A 21,282-nucleotide genomic window follows, 5' to 3' on the forward strand; every position below is an offset into this window, starting at 1 on the left:
GTTTGTGCTCACTAAATTTAATTATTTTCATTATTCTATTAGGGCAGATTAGATGTAGGAAGGCAGGAACAAGCTCAAGAAATGGAACTTTTCAAATTACACTGCTGTGAAAGTCCAGTCTGGAGTTAACCTTTGCTTTTTACTACTGCCCCCTTAAAAATCTGATAAAGTCTGTCTATAGCAACAAATTGTTAGTCTCCTTCTTCTAGTACTTCTAATCTTTAATGGCTTTAATCAAAAGAATCCTAGCAGCATAGCAAACCCCTTCCTCCTTCTTCCTTTTCCCCTAAGTAAGACATTGTCTCCACCTGGAACACCCTACCATCAGGCGACCTGCCATGACTATGCCAGATGACTACCACCTCTCGAGTAGAAAAAAGTCTGTTACTTTCAGCAGGAAACTATTTTACTCTTACATAAGTTTTTCCTTTTACATTGTTTTTATTCTTGACTATAAAGACAGAGCTGGCAGGGCGGGGAAAGTCAAGTGGCTTCTACGGCTACTTTATAGCCATAGGCATACCTGATTGCCAACAAAAGCTGAATGCCGGGAAATCCTGTGATTTCCAGGGAGGCTGTGACAATTATTAGATTAAATCCAGATTGTGGTCAACATCAATCAGGTGTTCCTCATGAGCCTAGCCTGTTCTACGTGGAACCCACTTTAACCTTTTTTTTTTTTTTACTCATTTCAATTTTCACTTTAACCTTTCTTAAAGAACATAGCAACTTTTCAAGAGGCCTGTCCTTAGGTACAGCCTCTTCTCTCACAGAATGAACTACACTAAGCAATAGAGTGTTACAACTCCAAGAGCTTCCATAAAGAAACCAAGGCTAAACTATCACCTCCCTTGTCCTAAAATTACCCCCAACAAAATCTCCAAATAGGAGCGTACGGCCAGCTCAGTCGGTAGAGCACGCAACTCTTAATCTCAGGGTCATGAGTTCAAGCTCCACATTGGGTGTGGAGCCTACTTAAAAATTTTTGAAAATAAATTGTTTTAAAAAGCCTCAAATAAAAGCTTAAAAGGCCTTCACAAAAGGAAAGGAAAGCTGGTCAAAGACATGAAGCTTACCACATGAGGTAACAGAGCCTTGCCTATTCATTTATTCAAACATTTCCCAAGGGCCTATATATGTGCCAGGGGCAACCCAAAGTGAACGATACAAATATGGCCCGTTCATCCCTAGACTTAGAGTGGGAGAGTCATGCACAGGCAATTCCAGGCCAGCAGGATAGGGTGCAAAGTGCAATGATGAGGTATATGTAGTGCCCTGGAGGGCCAGGACACTATCAGCACAGACTTCCAGCTATTAGCACTTACCAAGTACCAAGCACTGTTCTAACATCGCAAAAGCCAACCCATTTAAATCTCATAACCACACCAGGAGGTGGTTACTATTTTTCCCAGTGTTCCAGGGAGAAAACAGCAGCACGGGACAGAGCCGCTCGGTAACTTGTTCAAGATCTTACAGCTATAGGGGCACCTGGCTGGCTCGGTGGGTACAGCAGGCAACTCTTGATCTCGAGGTCGTGAGTTCAAGCCCCATGTTGGGTGTGCAGATTACTTAAAAAAATAAAATCTTAAAAAAAAAAATCTTATAGCTATTAAGTGGTGGTGTCAGGACTAGAAACCCGAAGTCTGGTTCCAGAGTCCACACCCACTCCTAACCACCACACTAGGTAGGAGTCAGTAGGTTAAGATGGAAGAGAGGAAGTGAGTTCCAGGCAAAGCGATCTTTACAAAGGGAAAGCTCAAAGTTGTTTGAGGAACTGAGACAAGTTCACTTTGACTGGTGTTAAGAAGTGTGAGGGGAAGAGCAAAAAGAAATGAGACAGGGCCAGCCATGTAAAGGAGTTTGGAGTTGATTTTTACGATGTACATGTCACAGTTCGGAGCACCTCAATACCAGAAAAGGGCACAAATGTAATGAAAATAACACAAAGGTTCAGCACACAAAAGAATGCAGAATTATGATCATTAAAAATAAAAAAGATGAGGGATGCCTGGGTGGGTCAATCAGTTAAGCATCTGCCTTCGGCTCAGGTCATGATCCCAGGGTCCTGGGATCGAGTCCCACATCGGGCTCTCTGCTCCATGGGGAGCCTGCTTCTCCCTCCGCCTGCCACTCCCCCTGCTTGTGCTCTCTCTCTCTCTCTCTGACAAATAAATACATAAAATCTTTAGAAAAAAGAAAAAAATAAAAAAGATGCCTTTTAGCTACAAATTCGTAGCAGCTTTTATTAAGTGCGTAACAAGGGAACTTGCCACATGAGACTAAAAATTGGCTGAGGCCAATGCTTCAGGTCTGTGTTCCAGATCTGGCCCTACCCACATGGGCAACTATCATTGTGACCTTGGCCAGTGAGCCTGTTTTCTATTCTATAAAATAAAGACAACTGCTTTTTTTTTTTTTTTAAAGATTTTATTTATTTGACAGAGAGAGACACAGCGAGAGAGGGAACACAAGCAGGGGGAGTGGGAGAGGGAGAAGCAGGCTTCCTGCCGAGCAGAGAGCCCGATGCGGGGCTCAATCCCAGGACCCTGGGATCATGACCTGAGCCGAAGGCAGATGCTTAATGACTGAGCCATCCAGGTGCCCCAGACAACTGCTTTGGTAAATAAAACCCACGTAAATGTGAACTAATACAGTTAAGCCCAACTTAGTAATTACCCTTTCTCCGAAATACTGATCTTTAATACACAGCAGCACAGTTAACCATTATGCATCTTTCCCCCACAATTTTTAGACCAGAAAATCATGGGGGAAATTGGGTTAGGATGCCTAACTTTGGCATTCTAAACCTACAGCATGGCTTCTTTCTGCTTTGAAACCATCACCACTACATTGCATGGGCTAAACAGATCTTTGCCTTTTCCTAGAAAAAGAAACGATTCAATTAAGAGGATCTCCGGCTAATCCCATCCACGGGGGGCGGGGGGAGTATTCCTCACTTTTTCAACAACATCTAAGTACAAGATCCTGCAACCCCTGACGACCCCCCTCCCACACTCGGACTTCTGGGAGGGGAGAGAAGTCACCTGGAGTCACAGGTGCTTCTGTCTCAGGGGTAAGATTCAAATCAAAGACTTGGGGATCGAAAGGAACCTCAGGGCCTTGAAAAGCAACACTCAGAAAATAATCTCTCCCCCTGGTGTTTCCTCTCCCTATCCCACAAAAAAATTACCTCATCTAAGTAAATTAAAGTGGCAAATTAAAGGTATAGCATCATGAAGAAGAAATCACAAAGAATCATAAGGAGAAGGAAACCCCAGGAGATCAAAACTGCAATACCTTTGACTCTGGTTAATTTGTCACTACTTTTTTAGGAAACAGCGAGCAAGAAATCTCACAGAATAGAGGTTGCAGAGGGTGACTATCAGAACCTCTCCTCTTCCCTAAGCTGTATTCTTTGGAATATGATAAAAATCACTGTCAACTCTTATTACCATTTGAGAAGAGCCACATTTTATGGATGAAATAAATACTTTCGAGCCCTGGTTGATCCACTTACTTCAAAACTGATACCTACAAAATTCAAATAGGAGAAATGAACTTCTGATAGCCCACTGAAGTTGTAATAGTATATGATTTATGTACTAGTAAACTTAGGTTTTCTTTTTTTTTTAACCATGTCCATGAGAAACCAAAACAAGTATTCCTTTATTCATCTAAATCTCATTTGCCATTAACGTTTTCATTACGTGAACTGCATTAGTACACAGGTATTTGGCCACTTGTTTTTATGAGGATAAAATAGTGTGAGGCCAGTAGGATATTTATCTTGGACAGAGAACTGGATTCGGACCAGAAAGTAAAAGTAGGAATAAACAAACATTTCTCTGGAAAAAGAAGTATAAACAGAGTGGTCTTTCAGTGATAGTTGTGAAGACTGAACTTAACATAAAACTGGTATGAGTGACAGAGTGGCCAGGGATAGGGCCATCTTTATAAGTGGCACTAAACATTTTCACCAGGAAAATGCCCAACTAAAGGGAACACACAGCAGATCTTTCAGGGTTCTTTGAACAAACAGATAAGTGCCAAATGAATTTTGGTTTGAGCAAAAGTCTGGTCAGGTGAGGTAAAGATGGTGGTCAAGCTATTCTTATGACAGACCAAAGCTCTAAAAAAAGTATATTCTTACTAGAATACATCATATATTTCTTGACAGTGAACCTCAGAAACCTAAACTGATCTATAGAGAAGAGTCTCTGAGGTTTAAAAAAATTACATCACCTGGTAACTGAAAAGAAATTACAAAAAGGGGGTAAACACAGTGAGAGGTATGGACAGGCTAAACATACCTGCTGGTTAAATTCTGAAATATAAGCACTAAGAAATGTTCTTCAAAGAGGAAAATTTATACAAAAGTTTAAAAAGGAATTCTAGATAACAATAAATTATATTTCTCTAAGAAGTGGTACTAGCTGAAAATAAACAGGTTTAAATAAACATATTTAAATATTTACTGAGCTCCTATTAATGGACTCAATGCTATGCTACGTACTACAGGGACATACATATAATGTTCCTTGCACTTAAGGTATAATCCGGTAGTGCTCGGATAATTTAAAAAAAAAAAAAAAACCAGCCAGTAGACTGCTGTAAGTGCCATAAAAAAAGAAAAACACTAAGTTCAAGAGTTCAGAGGGCATGCACATTTGGGGCAATCCACAAAGACCATCAGAGGTGGCGTCTGGACAGAGTTTGGAAATACAAATAGAATTTTGACAAAAGTAATTTTGGGGAAGGGAACAGAAAAAGAAAAGTCTTAAGAGCAAAATATGGATCTCCTGGGCCCTCTGGCAAATACTGGCTTGCTATCTGCTCTGATAACCACTGCCTCATGAACAGCACTATTTGTGGAGTGCACAATTTGCACCCATGTGCAAAACCAAACGTATATACTCTCTTATTTAATATATGTATTTTTAAGTAGGTTTCACACCCAGCGTGGAGCCCAACGTGGGCCTGATCTCAGGATCATGAGTTCAAGCTCAGCGTTCGGCTCCATGCTGCGTGAAATTTTTAAAAAAAAAGGAAATTTCTTCTGATAGCTGTCCTATTTCCATTAATTATGCTACCATTCTCCCAGGTTACTCAGGCTCAAAACCTTGAAGTTATTTTATACATTACTACCTCTTTTAAAAGGTTTTTTTTGTTTTTTTTTTTTTTAGTAACCTCTACATCCAACGTTAGGCTAGAACCCACAACCCTGAGATCAAGGGGTGCATGCTCTTCCAACTGAGCCAGCCAGGTGCCCCGATTATTACTACTTTTTAAAAAATTATTTATTCTTTGTTTACAATTCACTCTCTCTTTCATATCCCATCCAGTTTTTTCTCTAAAATATACCTCACTTACCTCCATGCATACCAGTTAGGTCACCAAGGAAACTACATTCAGAGAAAGCAATGGAAGATATATAAACCCTTAATTACTTGCTAAGCTTTGATGCCAAATCTCAGCCTCGAATCCTAGTAAGCTGGACTGGGCCAGGCTCTGGAAGTGGATAGGACCAGATGGAGAATTCCAGCTGTGAGGATTTTAGGCCACGCAGAGCCTAAACCAATGTAGGTCAGATGACCTCCTCCTCTGCCCCTAAAGGTCACACAGGACCTAATCTGATGGTGAGGAAAAACCCTTACTGGGAATCCCAGCCAGCAAGAAAAAGAAAAGAAAAAAAGAAGAGAAATTTAAATACTACTTGCTCCAATGCATAGAGTAGAGTTGGTCAAGGCCTCATATCCCAAATATTTCTAGGAAAGGAAGACAAAGGGAGTCTTCTAAACAGAGGGGTGGTACCTGACATATTAACAATACTTTGGGATTTGTTTTGAAGGAGAGGAGAGACCCTGTTATTTTCTCCTTGAGGATAACTATGTACCTCCCCAACTAAAAACATTTCTGGGGTACTGGAGACCCAGTGCCTTGCACATAAAGGTTTCTAAAATAAAGGAAAGGAGAACAGGTCTGACATTATGGCAACACTTTAATCCAAGGGAAATTACCTACTATGGTCTGCTGATTGGACCACACCAATTGGGACAATCAAGTGCTAATTATAACACAGTTCTGAAAAGAAGCTTCCTCTTAAACAGCTACTTAACATGCTAGTGGGTCTAGGCAAGCTCAAGAGAACTCACGTTGCTACTGCTGTGTTAAACACAATATTGACTTTTAGGGTCCAAGCTGTAAAACTCAATACTCACTGGAATAATCTAAAGAGCAGCACAGCAATCAGCTGTAAGATCAAAGTCCAACACACCCTGGACTTGAGGAAGATTGGAAGAAGGAAGATACAATGACAAATTATAAAGTGTGAGTTTGCACCTACAGCAACTAGACTGCTTTTTAACAGCTTTATTGGGAACACGCAGAGGTTGCACACTTCTCTTAGCACATTATCTAAACTAGCACTCCGTGCAATTATTAGGGGCAGTACTTAGCACTTCAGTAAGATAAGATTACTGGACAATTAAAAGTTTTTCCTTTTTCTAGTTTCTGAGGCAAATGCCTCTCCCTCTTCCCCTTTCCCCCCTTTCCATTTGTTAAAAAAAAAAAAAAAAAAAATCTGACTATCATGAGTAACTGAGCTAGTCCTCAAACACAAACTCCTCTCCTTGGTGTAAGTCTGGAATTTTAGGACACAGCCAAAATGGGCTCTTCACAAATGTTTGGGAAACTAATCAGTACAAGAAGCAGAACTATCAGGAAACTACTTAGAGAAAAAAAGATGTCCTGAGATATAAAAAGAGATAACTGGGATGGGGGGAGAGCACAGAGGATTTTTAGGGCAGTGAATATACTCTGTGTGATACTGTAAGCATGGATATATGCCATTTTACATTTGCCCAAACTCACAGAATATAAAATACCAAGAGTGAACCCTAAGGTGTACTACAGACTTTGGGTGAATATAATGTGTCAACATAGGTTCATACTTGGTAAAAAATGTACCACTCTGGTAAGTGACGATGATAATGAGGGAGGCTATGCATGTATGGGGGCAGGGCTGTATGAGAAATCTCTGTACCTCCCCCTCAATTTTATTTAAACCTAAAACTGCTCTAAACAACTAAAGTCTTTATTGAAACAAAACAAAAAAGACAAGACAAAACAACAAAACAGATAACTATATCTGTTTACCAAGTATGGATTCTGCCACGGGCTAGGAAGAAAGCCATAAAGGTGGGAACGTAATGTTACTGGCTTGTGATCATTTGTGGCTTTTCCTCCTTGGAGATGAGAGGCCTGGGTTGGGGACAGCAGGAAGACTAAGAAATACAGATATGTTCTGCTTGCGGATATCATGTACAGTAAAACTGCACTAACTTGGATCCCAGCACCAAAATTTAGGTCAAGGTACCTGTGCTGAGCAAGCTGCTTCACCAATCCATTACTCAAAACTGTAGTGACTCCCCAGTGCCTTCAGAGAAGGAACTCCACTTTTTGATGAAGACAAGTGACTTGCTGTTTGCCTACAATCTGGAGATGGCCAAGAGGTGGGACTAAGACAGGGAAGCAGCTGGAGAAGTTGGGGGGAGAAACAGTATTTAAGTTTCTGAGAGTTACAAGAGTTACCATTTATCCCATTTATCGAATGCCTAATAGGTGCCAAGCGCTTTGCGGCACAACTGACATATATTATCTTCAGTCTTCAGAATAACCTTGAAAGAAAAGAGATTTTACATCCATTTTACAGATGAAAAAAACTCAGGGAGGTACCATGGCATACGTCGTAAGTGGGGGAGCCAGGTTTGAACGCAAGAAATGCAGACCCAGACCCGCAACAAAGTCCCTACTCTTTCCATCAACCCTTAAAGTACAGATTGAAGACCCCTCATCGACTCTTTGGGGTCACCTAAATTTAAACTTAAAATCAGGGATGCCTGGGTGGCCCAGTTGGTTAAGCGTCTGCCTTCAGCTCAGGTCAGGATCCCAGGGTCCTGGGATCGAGTCCCGCATCTGGCTCCTTGCTCAGCGGGGAGCTTGCTTCTCCCTCTGCCTGCCGCTCCCCCTGCTTGTGCTCGCTCTCTCTGTCTGACAAATAAATAAAATCTTTAAAATAAGTAAATAAACAAATTTAAAATTAATGTTTTCAAGGCCCTGCACAATCTGGTCCCGGTGGATTTTGCCTCACTGGAGCATTCTTATTTCCAAAAAAAACCAGTCCATTCATCAACCCAGGAACACATCTAAGATAAAACATCTTCATCCTCTTCTCTCTGAAGATATTCTCCTATCAGATTTGACCTCCTCTCCTAACCAGCTCAGACTAAAGAGCCCTACTACTTGCTTTCATCTTAATCTGACATGGATATATGGCCCTGCAGTCCATCGCTCTGTATTATCACTTGGCTTCTACTGCTTGCACAATTAAAATGGGAAGCTCCCTAAAAATAATACTTAAGACTACATGTTTCCTTATGAACCCGACAGAATCTACCACAGAATCTTAATCTCAGTTATCTCAAATATTAATCTTGCAGAGTGGGGATACAGATCATATATTAGTAAAGAACTCACAGACGTGGGTTTGAATTCCCAGCATCACTAGCTAACCACTCAGTAATCTCAAGCAAGCCTCAACTTCTTCATCTATAAATTATTATAACTTTATAATCTAGCAATTAGCTAATAAAAATACTTACCCTCAAAGGAGAATGATGAAACATGGGTGAGATAAGTAGAAGCAACTCAGAACAGTGCCCAGCACAAGGCAAAGTTTTATTTTTGACAAATATTAAAGGGGTCTCTTAAAATTCTTGAGAAGGAGCTATTATAGACATCTTAAAAGATTTCAAAGATGCCATTTATATACATATTATATAATATGTCTCCACTAATCAACGAGGTTTGCAATACGAAAATACGTCTGTAAAACCATAAATGGCTATTTGCTTTATAAAAGAATTTGATTTTTTTCCCTAATTTTTACTTTTTGCCCACACAATTTTATAATTGTAAAGGATAATTTTTTTTTTAAAGATTTTATTTATTTCAACTGAGAGAGACAGAGAGAGAGGGAACACAAGCAGGGGGAGTGGGAGAGGGAGAAGCAGGCTTCCCGCTGAGCAGGGAGCCCGATGTGGGGCTTGATCCCAGGACCCTGGGATCATGACCTGAGCTGAAGGCAAACGTTTAACGACTGAGCCACCCAGGTGCCCCGTAAAGGATAATTTTTTAATTATCCTTAAAATTTAAGGACATTTACTCACATGCTCATTACAGCATCTCTTGTATTTTTGTTTTCCTTTTTTATTATATTACTGTTATATAACAAACTACTATGTTAATTATATATTAATCATATAGTCAATGCATTAACACATGAATTATATTAAAATATTTGTGACTTGATTACATTAATAAGTCATAATCATTTAACCATCATATAAAACCCCATGCAACTAACATCACAGTTTAGCCACTCTCCTGCTGTTAGACAGCTATTATGATTCTTTTAAGATTTTATCATTATAGGGCGCCTGGGTGGCTCAGTTGGTTAAGCGACTGCCTTCAGCTCAGGTCATGATCCTGGAGTCCCCGGATCAGGTCCCGCATCAGGCTCCCCGCTCAGCGGGGAGTCTGCTTCTCCCTCTGACCCTCCCCCATCTCATGCTCTCTCTCTCTCTCTCTCTCTCTCTCATTCTCTCTCTCAAATAAATAAATAAATAAAATCTTTAAAAAAAAGATTTTATCATTATAATGATAATGTCTAAAGAACATCTTCATGCACTAAAGTTATTTTGCTTTTTTAAACATGTTCACGCAGAGAACTTTTTTTTGTAAATCACTGGGGGTCAAAAAAGGACAAGCACTATTATGTCTAGGTAGCACTGCTGAATTGAATTACAAAAGAGCTTAAAACAATATGCACGGACACTGGACTAGAGAAGTGATCAACGACTACCAAAGGGAGCTAAGGTCCGGGTGTTACCACCACCCCACCATCAGCACTGTTTCTTTAGGGTACCTGAAATCATCTCCACTAAAGCAGCCACTGTTGTATGAAGAGAAGAGAAACGTGGCAGAAATCCCATCCCAGGTTCTCATCCTAGAAACATATGCATAAGACCTTCTGACCAGCAGTTCACCATCTGCAACAAAAAAGCCTGGAAGCAATCTAAATACCCATCAATGGGGGACTAGTTGAAATTAGTGTGCTTGGCAGCACACTAAAGTTACCTGGGGAGGGTTTAATAAAGACAGACACGGAGGGCCCTAACCCAGACCAAGTTCGGTCTGGATCTCTGAGAGAGCAGCTCGGGTATTTAAATCTCTGTAGCTGACTTCAATGTCCAGCCAGATTTAAAAACACGGGATTTAAGTAAAGTATTCACGGGGCACCTGGGTGGCTCAGTCGTTAAGCGTCTGCCTTCGGCTCAGGCCATGATCTCAGGCTCCTGGGATCAAGCCCCACATCGGGCTCCCTGCTCAGTGGGGAGCCCACTTCTCCCTCTCCCTCTCCCACTCCCCCTGCTTGCGCTCTCTCTGTGTCTCTCTCTGTCAAATAAATAAATAAAATCTTTTTTAAAAAAAGTAAAGTATTCATACACACAACTACCACTTTGTGTGAATAAAAGAGAATATTTTTTCCTTGTATTTGCATAGAGTATTTCTGGAAGGATATAAAAGAAACTGTTATAATAATGGTAGCCTTTGGGAAGAGAGATTGGGGTGTGAACTGAGAGGTTTATATTTCAATGGATATCATTTGTGTTGTTTTATTTTTTAATCAGGTGCATTTAAAAATTCAGAAGAATTCAAATAATTCAAATTCATTCAAAAATCCAAATAATCTTGAACGATATAAAATCATAATTTATGGACAATTTTTCAGGAACATATGGCACTAAGAAATGTACAGTATCCCACAGCAGGGGCCAGGTAGCAATGTTCATAGTGTCTCTGTGGAGACCCACAAATACCTGGAAAGAACCAAGTGGCTACCAGGGGTCCTTCTTTGCCCTTTGGGCAGAGATGGTAGTTCTTGCTCTGCTACCTCCTTCTGCCCTAGCAACTAACTTATTCAGTGTACCATTCTAAAGCAAACAGTCACTGCCTGTTATGCTTGGTCAAAATGTTTACTCATAGTTCACTTCCTCACACACTGCAGGTCATCTTTATATGTTAGTCTGGGTTTTATGCTTCTTAAAGAACATGTCAGATTTGTAACCCATTTTTAAGTTAGTTTCTCAAATGGCAAGCAGAGATGATTCCATATCTTCTCTGAAGTACCAACTTTACGTAACATGCAAACACGGTCTCTGCAGGGCTCAGAGGACCACTATTGTTTTTATAATTAAGTGTGCTCTATCTTAAATTTGAAAAAACCAATGAGCTAACTGCATTGTATAATGTATCTCAGGTTTACCAAGCCATACAAGAATTAAAATAAATCTAAAAAGCATAGAACAGAGTTTTACATTTATCAACACAGCTAATAATTTGAGAGGTTCACACTGTTTAAATACTTTTTCAACAGGTTACTTTCAATAGCTGTGGGATTTTATAACTGGGTCTCAGATATATTACTTAGGTGTCTTTTTTAGTTTAGTTGTGGGGGGAGGTTTTTATTGTTGTTGTTGTTGTTTTGAAGAGGAGACAGTTCCCTTTAGAATATTTATCCTATGATTTTGATACCAGAAAATCTTTCATTATAATTAATGGAAAGAAAGAAATTGAGTTGTGTAAAATAAGATTCCTTTAAGCAATGCCACAATGCATACCAGAAACATCAAGAAAGGAAGTTCCCTACATAAAAAGCATTAATATTTCAAGAGATCAGATTCTGGAATACCAGAGAATCTTTTAAAACTCTAAAATTCATTCATCCATTCATTCATTCAACAGGTATTTATTAAATGCAACTTCCTGCCAAGCACTGCATTAAGCACTACAGACACAATGACAAGGCTAGGATTTAGAACTCTCGCATCAATGCTCTAACCATAACATGTACATTTCCTTGTTTCATTCAATTATCTTCAGATATATGCTTTAAAGTGGGAAATTTAAAAGATTTTCTTATTATTATTTCTCAATCATATTTTATAAAAGACCTTGAGGAAATGAGGATAATTAATTAAGAGCTAACTGGTAACACACATTTTTTTTCTATAACCCTAATGGTTTCAAATATAAGAAAAAAGAAAATGTCCAATCTTCTGGATATACCAGGGAGAGAGAGTTGGCAGTATGAAGTATTAATAAGGTGTTAAAGGCAGAACAGATTAGACTGGTGATTTTGTTCCTTCTTCCTAACACATCTTAAATCAACACCTGTTTAATCTCTCGAGGAACGTGCAGGTTAACATCTAACTTGTCTTCAACTTGTGAAGAAATAGAGTTGCCATGACAACTGAATGAAAAGTTTAGTAAGCAGAATTTATCCAATGAAGTGCAAAAATCTGCTCGATGCCATTTAACTGATACATGTGTACTTGTAAGCAAATTCTATTTTTCTTTTCTTTTTTTTTTTTAAAAAGATTTTAGTTATTTATTTGAGAGAGAGAAAATGACAGAGAGCATGAGAGGGAGGAGGGTCAGAGGGAGAAGCAGACTCCCCACCGAGCAGGGAGCCCGATGCGACACTCGATCCCAGAACCCTGGGATCATGACCTGAGCCGAAGGCAGTCGCCCAACCAACTGAGCCACCCAGGCGCCCCAAATTTTTCTGTTTGTCAAACTATCAAAGTAAATGTTAACCTATTCTCTGGAACATTTCATGGATAAAATATTAAACATACACACACATACACACACCTTTTTGTTGGAGTGGGCGACAAATAAATAAAATTTGAACAATAACCGTTTGACCATTATATCTTGGCAGGGCTGCATTTAGTATTACAGGGTCTCAAGTAGACCTAAATTAAGGAAAAGCAGACACTTGTAAGTTTATTTCTTATTATGTTAAATTGTCAAGTAAATTCATGTACATATTTAATTTCTACTTATAGCTATCACACAATGCAACCTAGGGGATATTCAAATACGTGAACTATCAATTTTTTTAGAAAAAATATTTCCATCATAAACACACAGAGTGTAGGCTGTTTACATATGCTGCATAATCATTAACCTTCCAACATGCAACTAACCTTACTGGAAACTAAAGTCCTCACCAGATATGTGGGTTCTCAATCTGTCCCCCTCAGTTTTGGGGGGATAAATTTCTACAGCACCTGTGCTTACTTTCACATTGGACTGAATGAATTGGTTGTCATTTTCGATTAGGTAACAGTGGATAATCAAACACCGTGATCACTCATTTACAGACGTATTATGACAAATACAGAAGTGGTCTTGCTTATGATAAAAAAAGTCAGATGTAGTGATAAAATCACCTTCATAAAGCAGTATACATATCTCTTTATAACACTATGCTGGGCACAAACTCTAGAGTATAATCTATAAATTAAGCAAGAGTACAATAACTAGAAAAATATTCTCAATATATATAAAGAAAGTCATACAGTTAGAGAGGAATGTGATAATCAGGGACCCAGATTATCCATGCTAATACTAAAATCTTACATAACACAAGGAACACTCTGCTATATAACACTTACCCACAATGTTACAGTATTAATGGCGACATTTATTGCATTTCATATATTGCATTATTTTGGCACAAACAGAAAGCGCAATAAGAAAAAAAAATATGTAGCATGGTGTGTGAGAAGGCACATAGTCCTTTTCAGAAGTCCATTATAAAGGCAGCTGGACAGATTCTGGCTAAACACAAGTGGGATGCCAGCCCATCTCCTTCCATCCCCATCCCACCCTCCCATTCAAGCACTGGTTACAAAAGTGCCTGTGTGGCCCTGAGAAGTGAGTCATGGATGTTCCATTTACAGATGGGGTGGAGTTGAGGGAAATCACTATTACATGCCCAGTTAGCTGGAAAAGTCCATCCTGTTTTTCCTCTTTTACATAATAATCATTTTTCACAAACCTGAGATAAAGAATACTCAGTAAGTAGGAACTCACCAAATATTTCAGCACTCGGACGCAAAAGGGAAAGACTCACTTTTACAGCCAAGGACATGACCTCATAGTGCAGGCCTAACAATTCACACTAGGCAAGGGACTTGTACAATCAGGATAAAACATTTGTTCCTTTTCGCCCACACCAAGAAAAACAGTGGCTGGAGAAATAAGCACAGTGCCAGTTCCCAAATCAGATTCACCCACCAGGAGTTCACACAGACAGCCAAAGCATTTCATGAGTGCAAAGACAATCTTTTACAACTTCCTTTGCCTAGGAAACAAAACAGCAAAGTGGCTTCCTTAAGCTGACCTCACAAGTAAACCATGAGAAACACAACCTAAAGCCACAATAACAAAAATCAATGCTCTCTTTAGATCTATACTCTGTGCATTAAAACACCACATGCCTGGCCCATCTCTCGATACCACTGACTAAGCCAAATGACAATGTATAACATGATCAATACACATTTCAGAACTCAAAATCATCATGCATATCTTAGCTTTAAAAATATCTATTCCAGGGGCGCCTGGGTGGCTCAGATGGTTAAGCGTCTGCCTTCGGCTCAGGTCATGATCCCAGGGTTCTGGGATCGAGTCCCGCATCGGGCTCCCTGCTAGGCGGGGAGCCTGCTTCTCCCTTTGCCTCTGCCTCTCTCTCTCTCTGACTTTCATGAATAAATAAATAAAACATTAAAAAAAAAAAATCTATTCCAAGCCCCTTAATTTCTCCAAGTTCTCCCAAAATTTAAAAGGTTGTGACACTTTTTCTAAACATATTTCAAATAAATCTTAATTAGAGCTCTCTGGTCACCGAATGAAGACCCACATGCAGCTCCTAACCTGTGCTCTGAGCCACGATAAAGATTACAATGGGCTCTGAAGCGTGGGGGAAGCAGTGACCCTTCCCAACTAGTAAAAATTTTGCCTATGTACATTGCCGACTACTATCAATATCACCAATTAAATTGGCCTCCTAAGGCTCATAATGAACTTAGGTGTTAAGCACATTAAAATTCACAGCATATTACGTTTAATAACAGGAATTACCAGTTATTTTAATGAAGAAGAAAATTTCTATAAAGAGTTTTTATTCAAATCAGGTTTCTCCACAAATATTATCCTTACCCTGTCCACCTCCCCCTCACAGTGTAGAGTACTCCAAAGACTCTCTGAACATTTAAAATAATTTAGACCACAAAATCCACACAAATTCATCAGAGCAAAATCCAAAATACCAACAAAAAATAATACACAAAAAGTAAAATTAAGGGGCGCTTGGGTGGCTCAGTCATTAAGCGTCTGCCTTCAGCTCAGGTCATGATCCCAGGGTCCTGGGATCGAGCCCCGCATCGGGCTCCCTGCTCTGCGGGAAGCCTGCTTCTCACTCTCCCTCTGCTGCTCCCCCTGCTTGTGTTCCTTCTCTCACTGTGTCTGTCTGTCAAATAAATAAATAAGATCTTTGAAATAAATAAATAAATAAATGAAGAAAATGGTTTCAACAGTGGTTAAAGTAAAAAATATATATATATAATATATATATATTAAAAAAGAGTAAAATTAAATTTTCAGCCACCCTTTCACAGCCACTGGCTAGTGTACAGTGCTCTCTCTCTTTCATATATGCATAATCAATCACACGCTCCTATTTTTAAAAACTAATCATGTAAGTTTGTATCTTGCTTTTACTTTTTCTATCAAGAACTCCTTTCTGTGTGTGTGTATATATATACACCTATGTGTATGTATATGTGCATGTGTGCATGTATATATGAATACACACGTGCACGCACGCGCACACACACACACACACATAAAATAATGATTTGGCTGCTACAAAGTATCATCCATTGTGCAAAGGGTATCATTTTGCTTAACAATATTTCCCCCTTCAGCTAAATAAGATTTTTTTCTTGATAAGAAAAATAGCATATTAATTCTGAAAAACAAATACACCACACTCCTAAAACTATTCCTGAACTCCCAGTCACCTCTATCTAGGTCTGAGTTACAGCCTGCTGGGTATCTTAGCGCTCCTCTAAAAACTTAAGGTCTCTATTTCACCACTGACAACATCAAAGTTTAAAAAGTAAATAAACAAATAAGAACATATCACTTCAGTTCTGCCTCAAGTCTCTGAAAAATGGTTCAATTTTAATAAAGCCTCAATGTGACTAGTACTGAACTCCATGACTTAAAAGGCCCTTGGTAATACTTAAAATCATTTTGCACTGCATTAGATTCTTGTGAACAGATTCTCAAACTCATCGTATTACCTCCTTACCACCTCTGACACCCTATGACATAGGACGGCGCTGTGACTTTACAAACGACAAAACAGAACCAGAGAAATGAAGAGACTTGTTCAAGCCCATGTCGACATGGTGACTGAGGCAGGACTAAATCAACAGTCTCCTCAATTTGTCTTCCACGTGCTTTTAACAGAACCCACTGCATTAGCTGCAACAGTCCCTTCTCTACCTCTGCCAAAAAACTCTAACAACGCCCCACGGTGTACGGCATGTTTCAAGACAAGGAGGTATGATGTAATGAGTATGCCAATAAATCCAAAACCATAGGCAAGGAAACCTCCAGGAAGACTTTTAGAAAGTAGAAAAAAAGACATCAAAACTGCTATTTATGTCACGTGTGTCACACGTCTGATGCTACAGGCATTAAAAATGAGTGTAGTGAAACTACACTTTTTTCTCCAGAATATTCTCCCTACTTCAGAAAAATCTCATTAGAAATGGGTATGTCTTGGGAGCTGGCAGTGGGAGGGGAGAAAGCCCTTCTGTGTAATTTCCCTCTGTCCAAGGGACTAATTCATACTCCTACCCTCAGTCACAGGAAGCATAAGAACAGTGAGTTCTTAATGCTGTACTTAATGTAAAGATTTACTCTTTATCATTGTTTCAATTATCTTCTTGTTATAGTTTCCAATGTGCACTTCGCTGTTTATTCATCTTGGTAAATAATCTGTTATCCTTTAGATTGCAAACTCCAATGCAGGACCATGTGTCCTACCTTGATTTGTACAGGTGAAGCACAAAGCCACAAGCACATGGGCATCAGATGCTATTTGATATCGATGATAAGTAGATTAAGTTATACTTACACTAACCCTGTAACAGAGTACTTAAATTTGTTCTAACAGAACAAGATGGATTAGTACTAACTAGGCCATTCGGCCTTAGATATTCAGGACTGGAGGGAGGGGAAAAGGAATGGAATCTACTTCTAGCCTTTATGCAGCTAGCTACCAAGCAGCTGAAATGCTTCTACTTACTCCTCATGTCCCAGGTGGTATATAAGCTTACTCACTTCATCTAACTGATCCAAAATAAAATATTTGATTACCTATGATCCTTTCACCTCCCTGTCGCATATATATTTTAAATGAAGACTGGTCCACTAATTTAACAGAGACATCAAAAAAAAAAAAAAAAAAAAAAAAAAAAAACCCACCATAAGATAAAACCTCAGACTTGAACCAGACATGCAAGTCAATGGGCATACCCCAGCTTTTTAAAAATTCCTATGTGAACATGCTGACCTCAAATCCAAGGTAACCGGGAACCCAATTTTACTTCTGACTTGAGCCACTAGACAAATCACCTCTTTTTGTTCTACTTTATCCTTCTAGAACAAAGTGTTGTTCATATATATATTTATGTATCAGCTAATTAAAAGTGAAAGTATTCTGAAGACCAGCAAAGAGAGATTACTCTCAAATTTCAAGACCATGATAGAATTTTATAACTTCAGAGTTTACACTTCACAAACACCATAATCATATATTGTGCCTAACTACTCCCAAACATGTAAAATCAATCTCTTTTGATTTCTTTTGTTTTCCTAGAAGTCTCTTTCCTCAAAGCAATGAAAGGGCTTTTGTTGAGATCCCAAACAAAATACACTAAAGAAGGAATCTTGACTGTGATGTTCTCTTTTTAGATGGAACACCAGAAAGCATGAAGATCTGAAAATGACCTATGAGATAAGCCACTTATATTGAACAAAAAAATGTCCTCTCCAATCAACTATAGTATGTGAAAACCGGAGGAGTGAGAGGGAACAGTAAGAAACGAGGGAAGTGCCCAAGAGTAAACAAGAGTAACATAGAAGGCAAAACTTGACCAAAGGCTAAACTTCAGAGAACTGGAGAAAAGTTTAAAATAACTAGTGAAAGTCCATCACAGGAAGAGAAGAGATATAAAAAGGCTTTCACAAACTCTAAAACAAACAAATATATATATGTGTGTGGGTATACATGTATGCCCATATATTATATATATATTTATAAAATATATATAAAGTTGGATCTTATTTTTACTTAGGCTTTTCTCCAAAATATATGTTAATATATGCTATAAAACTGCTCAAGAAGTCTGATTCCTCAGGAGACTTTCATTCCCCAAATCCACAAGTTATGTGCTATATTTAAATGCACTGAAAAATATAAATTCACGTTAGGAACACTAGATTTTTAACCTAAGGGTTTTACTTTAACTTCTCAAAATCTATTCAACTATGAAGTGGGTTCCTAAGGGCAGCTAATCTCCCTGTATAAGGCACCTCCTTCCCCAAAAAGTACATGCCAGCATCTGTCTGGTAAAACCTGGATGAAATGAAGCACAAGGGCAAGAAAAGGAAATTTTCTGGGAGACTTTTCCCAGGAGAGCTACACTGCATCTGAGTTAGACTAGGTGGAGAGAGCAGGAGGAAAGACTTGCTTGGGTACCTGTCGTTGATCTGGTGTGCACTGGCTGACTTGTCCCCACCTTCCTACGTCTTCACAGACATGTGCTAGTTCACTTCTTTCTCCATGGTGACCCCTAACAGGGCCACTGCTAAAGGGCCTCAGCAAGTGAAATGTTCAACTGACAGCTCCAATTCTCCCAATCTACCTCAAAAATCCACCTCAAAAAACTTGAAGAAAATCCTAACGAGGTCAAGAAAGAAAAAAAAAAAACAGTCCTTGGCATACTTTCGTGTTCTTCATTATACACCAATGGGATGTCAGGACATTATACTGAAAATGTTCCCACAAAGTGGGAATCAATTGCCCTAATATGGCCAAGCCCTAAATATAGCCACATTTTTTTTTGTTCAAAATACACTCAATTAAACTTGTGGATGGAGGAACTGGTGGTGGGCAACTGGGCAGAGAGCACAGGAAACAGTGACAGTTAACTCCACTATCTCCACCAGCATTAAAATGGCTTCAAATGTCCTTGACAAGGGCTGCCAAAGTAAAGACACCAGTCACACACATGCCCTTTTTTCTCCAGGCTTTGTTCCCTTGATCAAGTCTGGTTTACTGGGAGGGAAGAGAAGAAATTCCACACCCTGGGTCTGAAGTAATTCTACCATTCTGAGAAGGGATGCAACATCACTAGTACTCAAAGCAGTGAAAGGAATAGGATTCCCTAATCAAATTATAAGGATCCAGTTAGTCTAAAGGAAACCTGACACTTTAACTAGGGTAGTTTAAAGTCCTCACAATTTACCTTCCAAACAACACCGCACCCATACACACCCACACACACCTCACAAACACAAAATACTGATATTTAATATTCACATAAGCAGTGAGGAACTATGTTTTAAACGAATGGAATTCAAGAAAAGCAAAATCTAGACTATAAAACTTAATCCAAAATTTATTCAAAGTTTCACTTCAAACTTTTAAAAGGTTTATTCTACTGGTTCTGGACCTGTTCAATAATAAACTATTTTTGCAAGACATTCTGGCCAAAAAACGTGTAGCACTGTGTCACAGTTGGAAGTAGATACTCAATTTAAAAATATGCTGAATAAAACTGTTAAAAGTACATAAATAAAACTTCTCAACATATGTGTGCTGAAAGGCAACATAGGACATTTTAAGTCACCTTCTAAAAGTTAGCTCTTGATGGGCGCCTGGGTGGCTCAGTTGGTTAAGCGACTGCCTTCGGCTCAAGTCATGATCCTGGAGTCCTGGGATCGAGTCCCACATCAGGCTCCCTGCTCAGCAGGGAGTCTGTTTCTCCCTCTGACCCTCCTCCCTCTCATGCTCTCTGTCTCTCATTCTCTCTCTCGCAAATAAATAATTTTTTTAAAAAATTATAAAAAAAATAAAAAAAACAAAAGTTAGCTCTTGAAAGCAGAGTAACATTGAGATTTTAAAGACTGGATTCTGTGGTCAAACTGCTTGGGTCAAAACGCAGGCTCTACCACTTACTGCGGTGCATCTTGGGCACGCTGTTTAAGTTCTGTGTGACTAAGTTTCCTCATCTGTAAAATGGGAGTTGTAATAGCACCCTACCTCACAGGGTTGTTAAAGAAATAAATGAAAGAAATCAACATAAACCATTTAAGTTGGTAAACGCTCAATAAATACTAGCAATTATTATTCAAAGGTGTGTGTTCACAAGGTCGGATCTATTAAATAGATGATGAGCGTTGTTAAATTAAAAACTCAACCATTTGATAAAAGCATCTTACTCCCCTTTTCCATACATCAGGCGGTCAACCTTCAAAATGATGTGGCAATCACATACTTTCATTCATCCGTCTGAGGGCCTGTCATATACGGCAAGGAAGAAGGAAGATGCTTTTTCGTGACTGTTGCTCCTTCCTAACTTCTAAATACTGTCACGTACACAATAGGTTGGAGCTCCCTCAAAATGACAGCTCACCGCTTTGCAGCGCCCGCAGAGGCGCCCAGGAGGCTCTGCCGGTAAGGGGTTCACCCCAATCCACGGCGGATCTCCCATCTCCACAGCCAAGCAAGCGCACGCCTGAGAATCCCAAGGAACACAAGAGAACTCTCGGCAAGGAGGAAGGGACCCTGAGTAGTGGGGAAAGGAGGGAGGGAGGGAGGGAGGAAGGGAAGGAAGGGAGCAAAGGACCCTCCCGGCCAAAGAGGTTTCGGAGCCACACTCGGATCAGGCGCGTCCACGGTGACAAGCCCGGGACCCGGTGCCGGCGATGGGCTGCGACGTCCCGAGCGGCCCACTCCCTTCTTCCCTCCCCCGGCCGGCACCGAAGCCAACTCCGGTCCCGCTCCAGTCTCGCCTCCCGGCGCCCCCTCACCTAAACGCGGGTCCTTCCTTGGAAGCCCTGCCCTGGGCAGACGCCGACGCGGGGCTGCCGCCGCTGCCGCTGCCCTTTTTGTTAAAGAGCTTCTGGAGCAGGGTCGGGGCCATGATGCTGCCGCCGCCGCTGCAGCTCCGGCCGTGGCGCTCGGGGGGCCGGCAGCTCAGCGCGCAGCCGGGGGCGGCGGCCGGT

The 21,282-nt window shown here is 40.0% G+C and overlaps 1 protein-coding gene across 1 annotated transcript in view; it reads right to left on the minus strand.

The window, feature by feature from the left end:
* FNIP2 (folliculin interacting protein 2) overlaps positions 1–21,272 on the minus strand; it is a 134,721-nt gene extending 113,449 nt beyond the window's left edge. Inside the window, exon 1 of the mRNA XM_021699017.2 lies at positions 21,088–21,272. Coding sequence (XP_021554692.1) covers positions 21,088–21,200 — 113 coding nt within the window. The 5' untranslated portion in view covers positions 21,201–21,272. The remainder of the gene's footprint in view (positions 1–21,087) is intronic.
* Between the last annotated feature and the right edge of the window lie 10 nt (positions 21,273–21,282).

This window comes from Neomonachus schauinslandi, chromosome 2, assembly GCF_002201575.2.
Source record: "Neomonachus schauinslandi chromosome 2, ASM220157v2, whole genome shotgun sequence".
Lineage (NCBI taxonomy): Eukaryota > Metazoa > Chordata > Mammalia > Carnivora > Phocidae > Neomonachus > Neomonachus schauinslandi.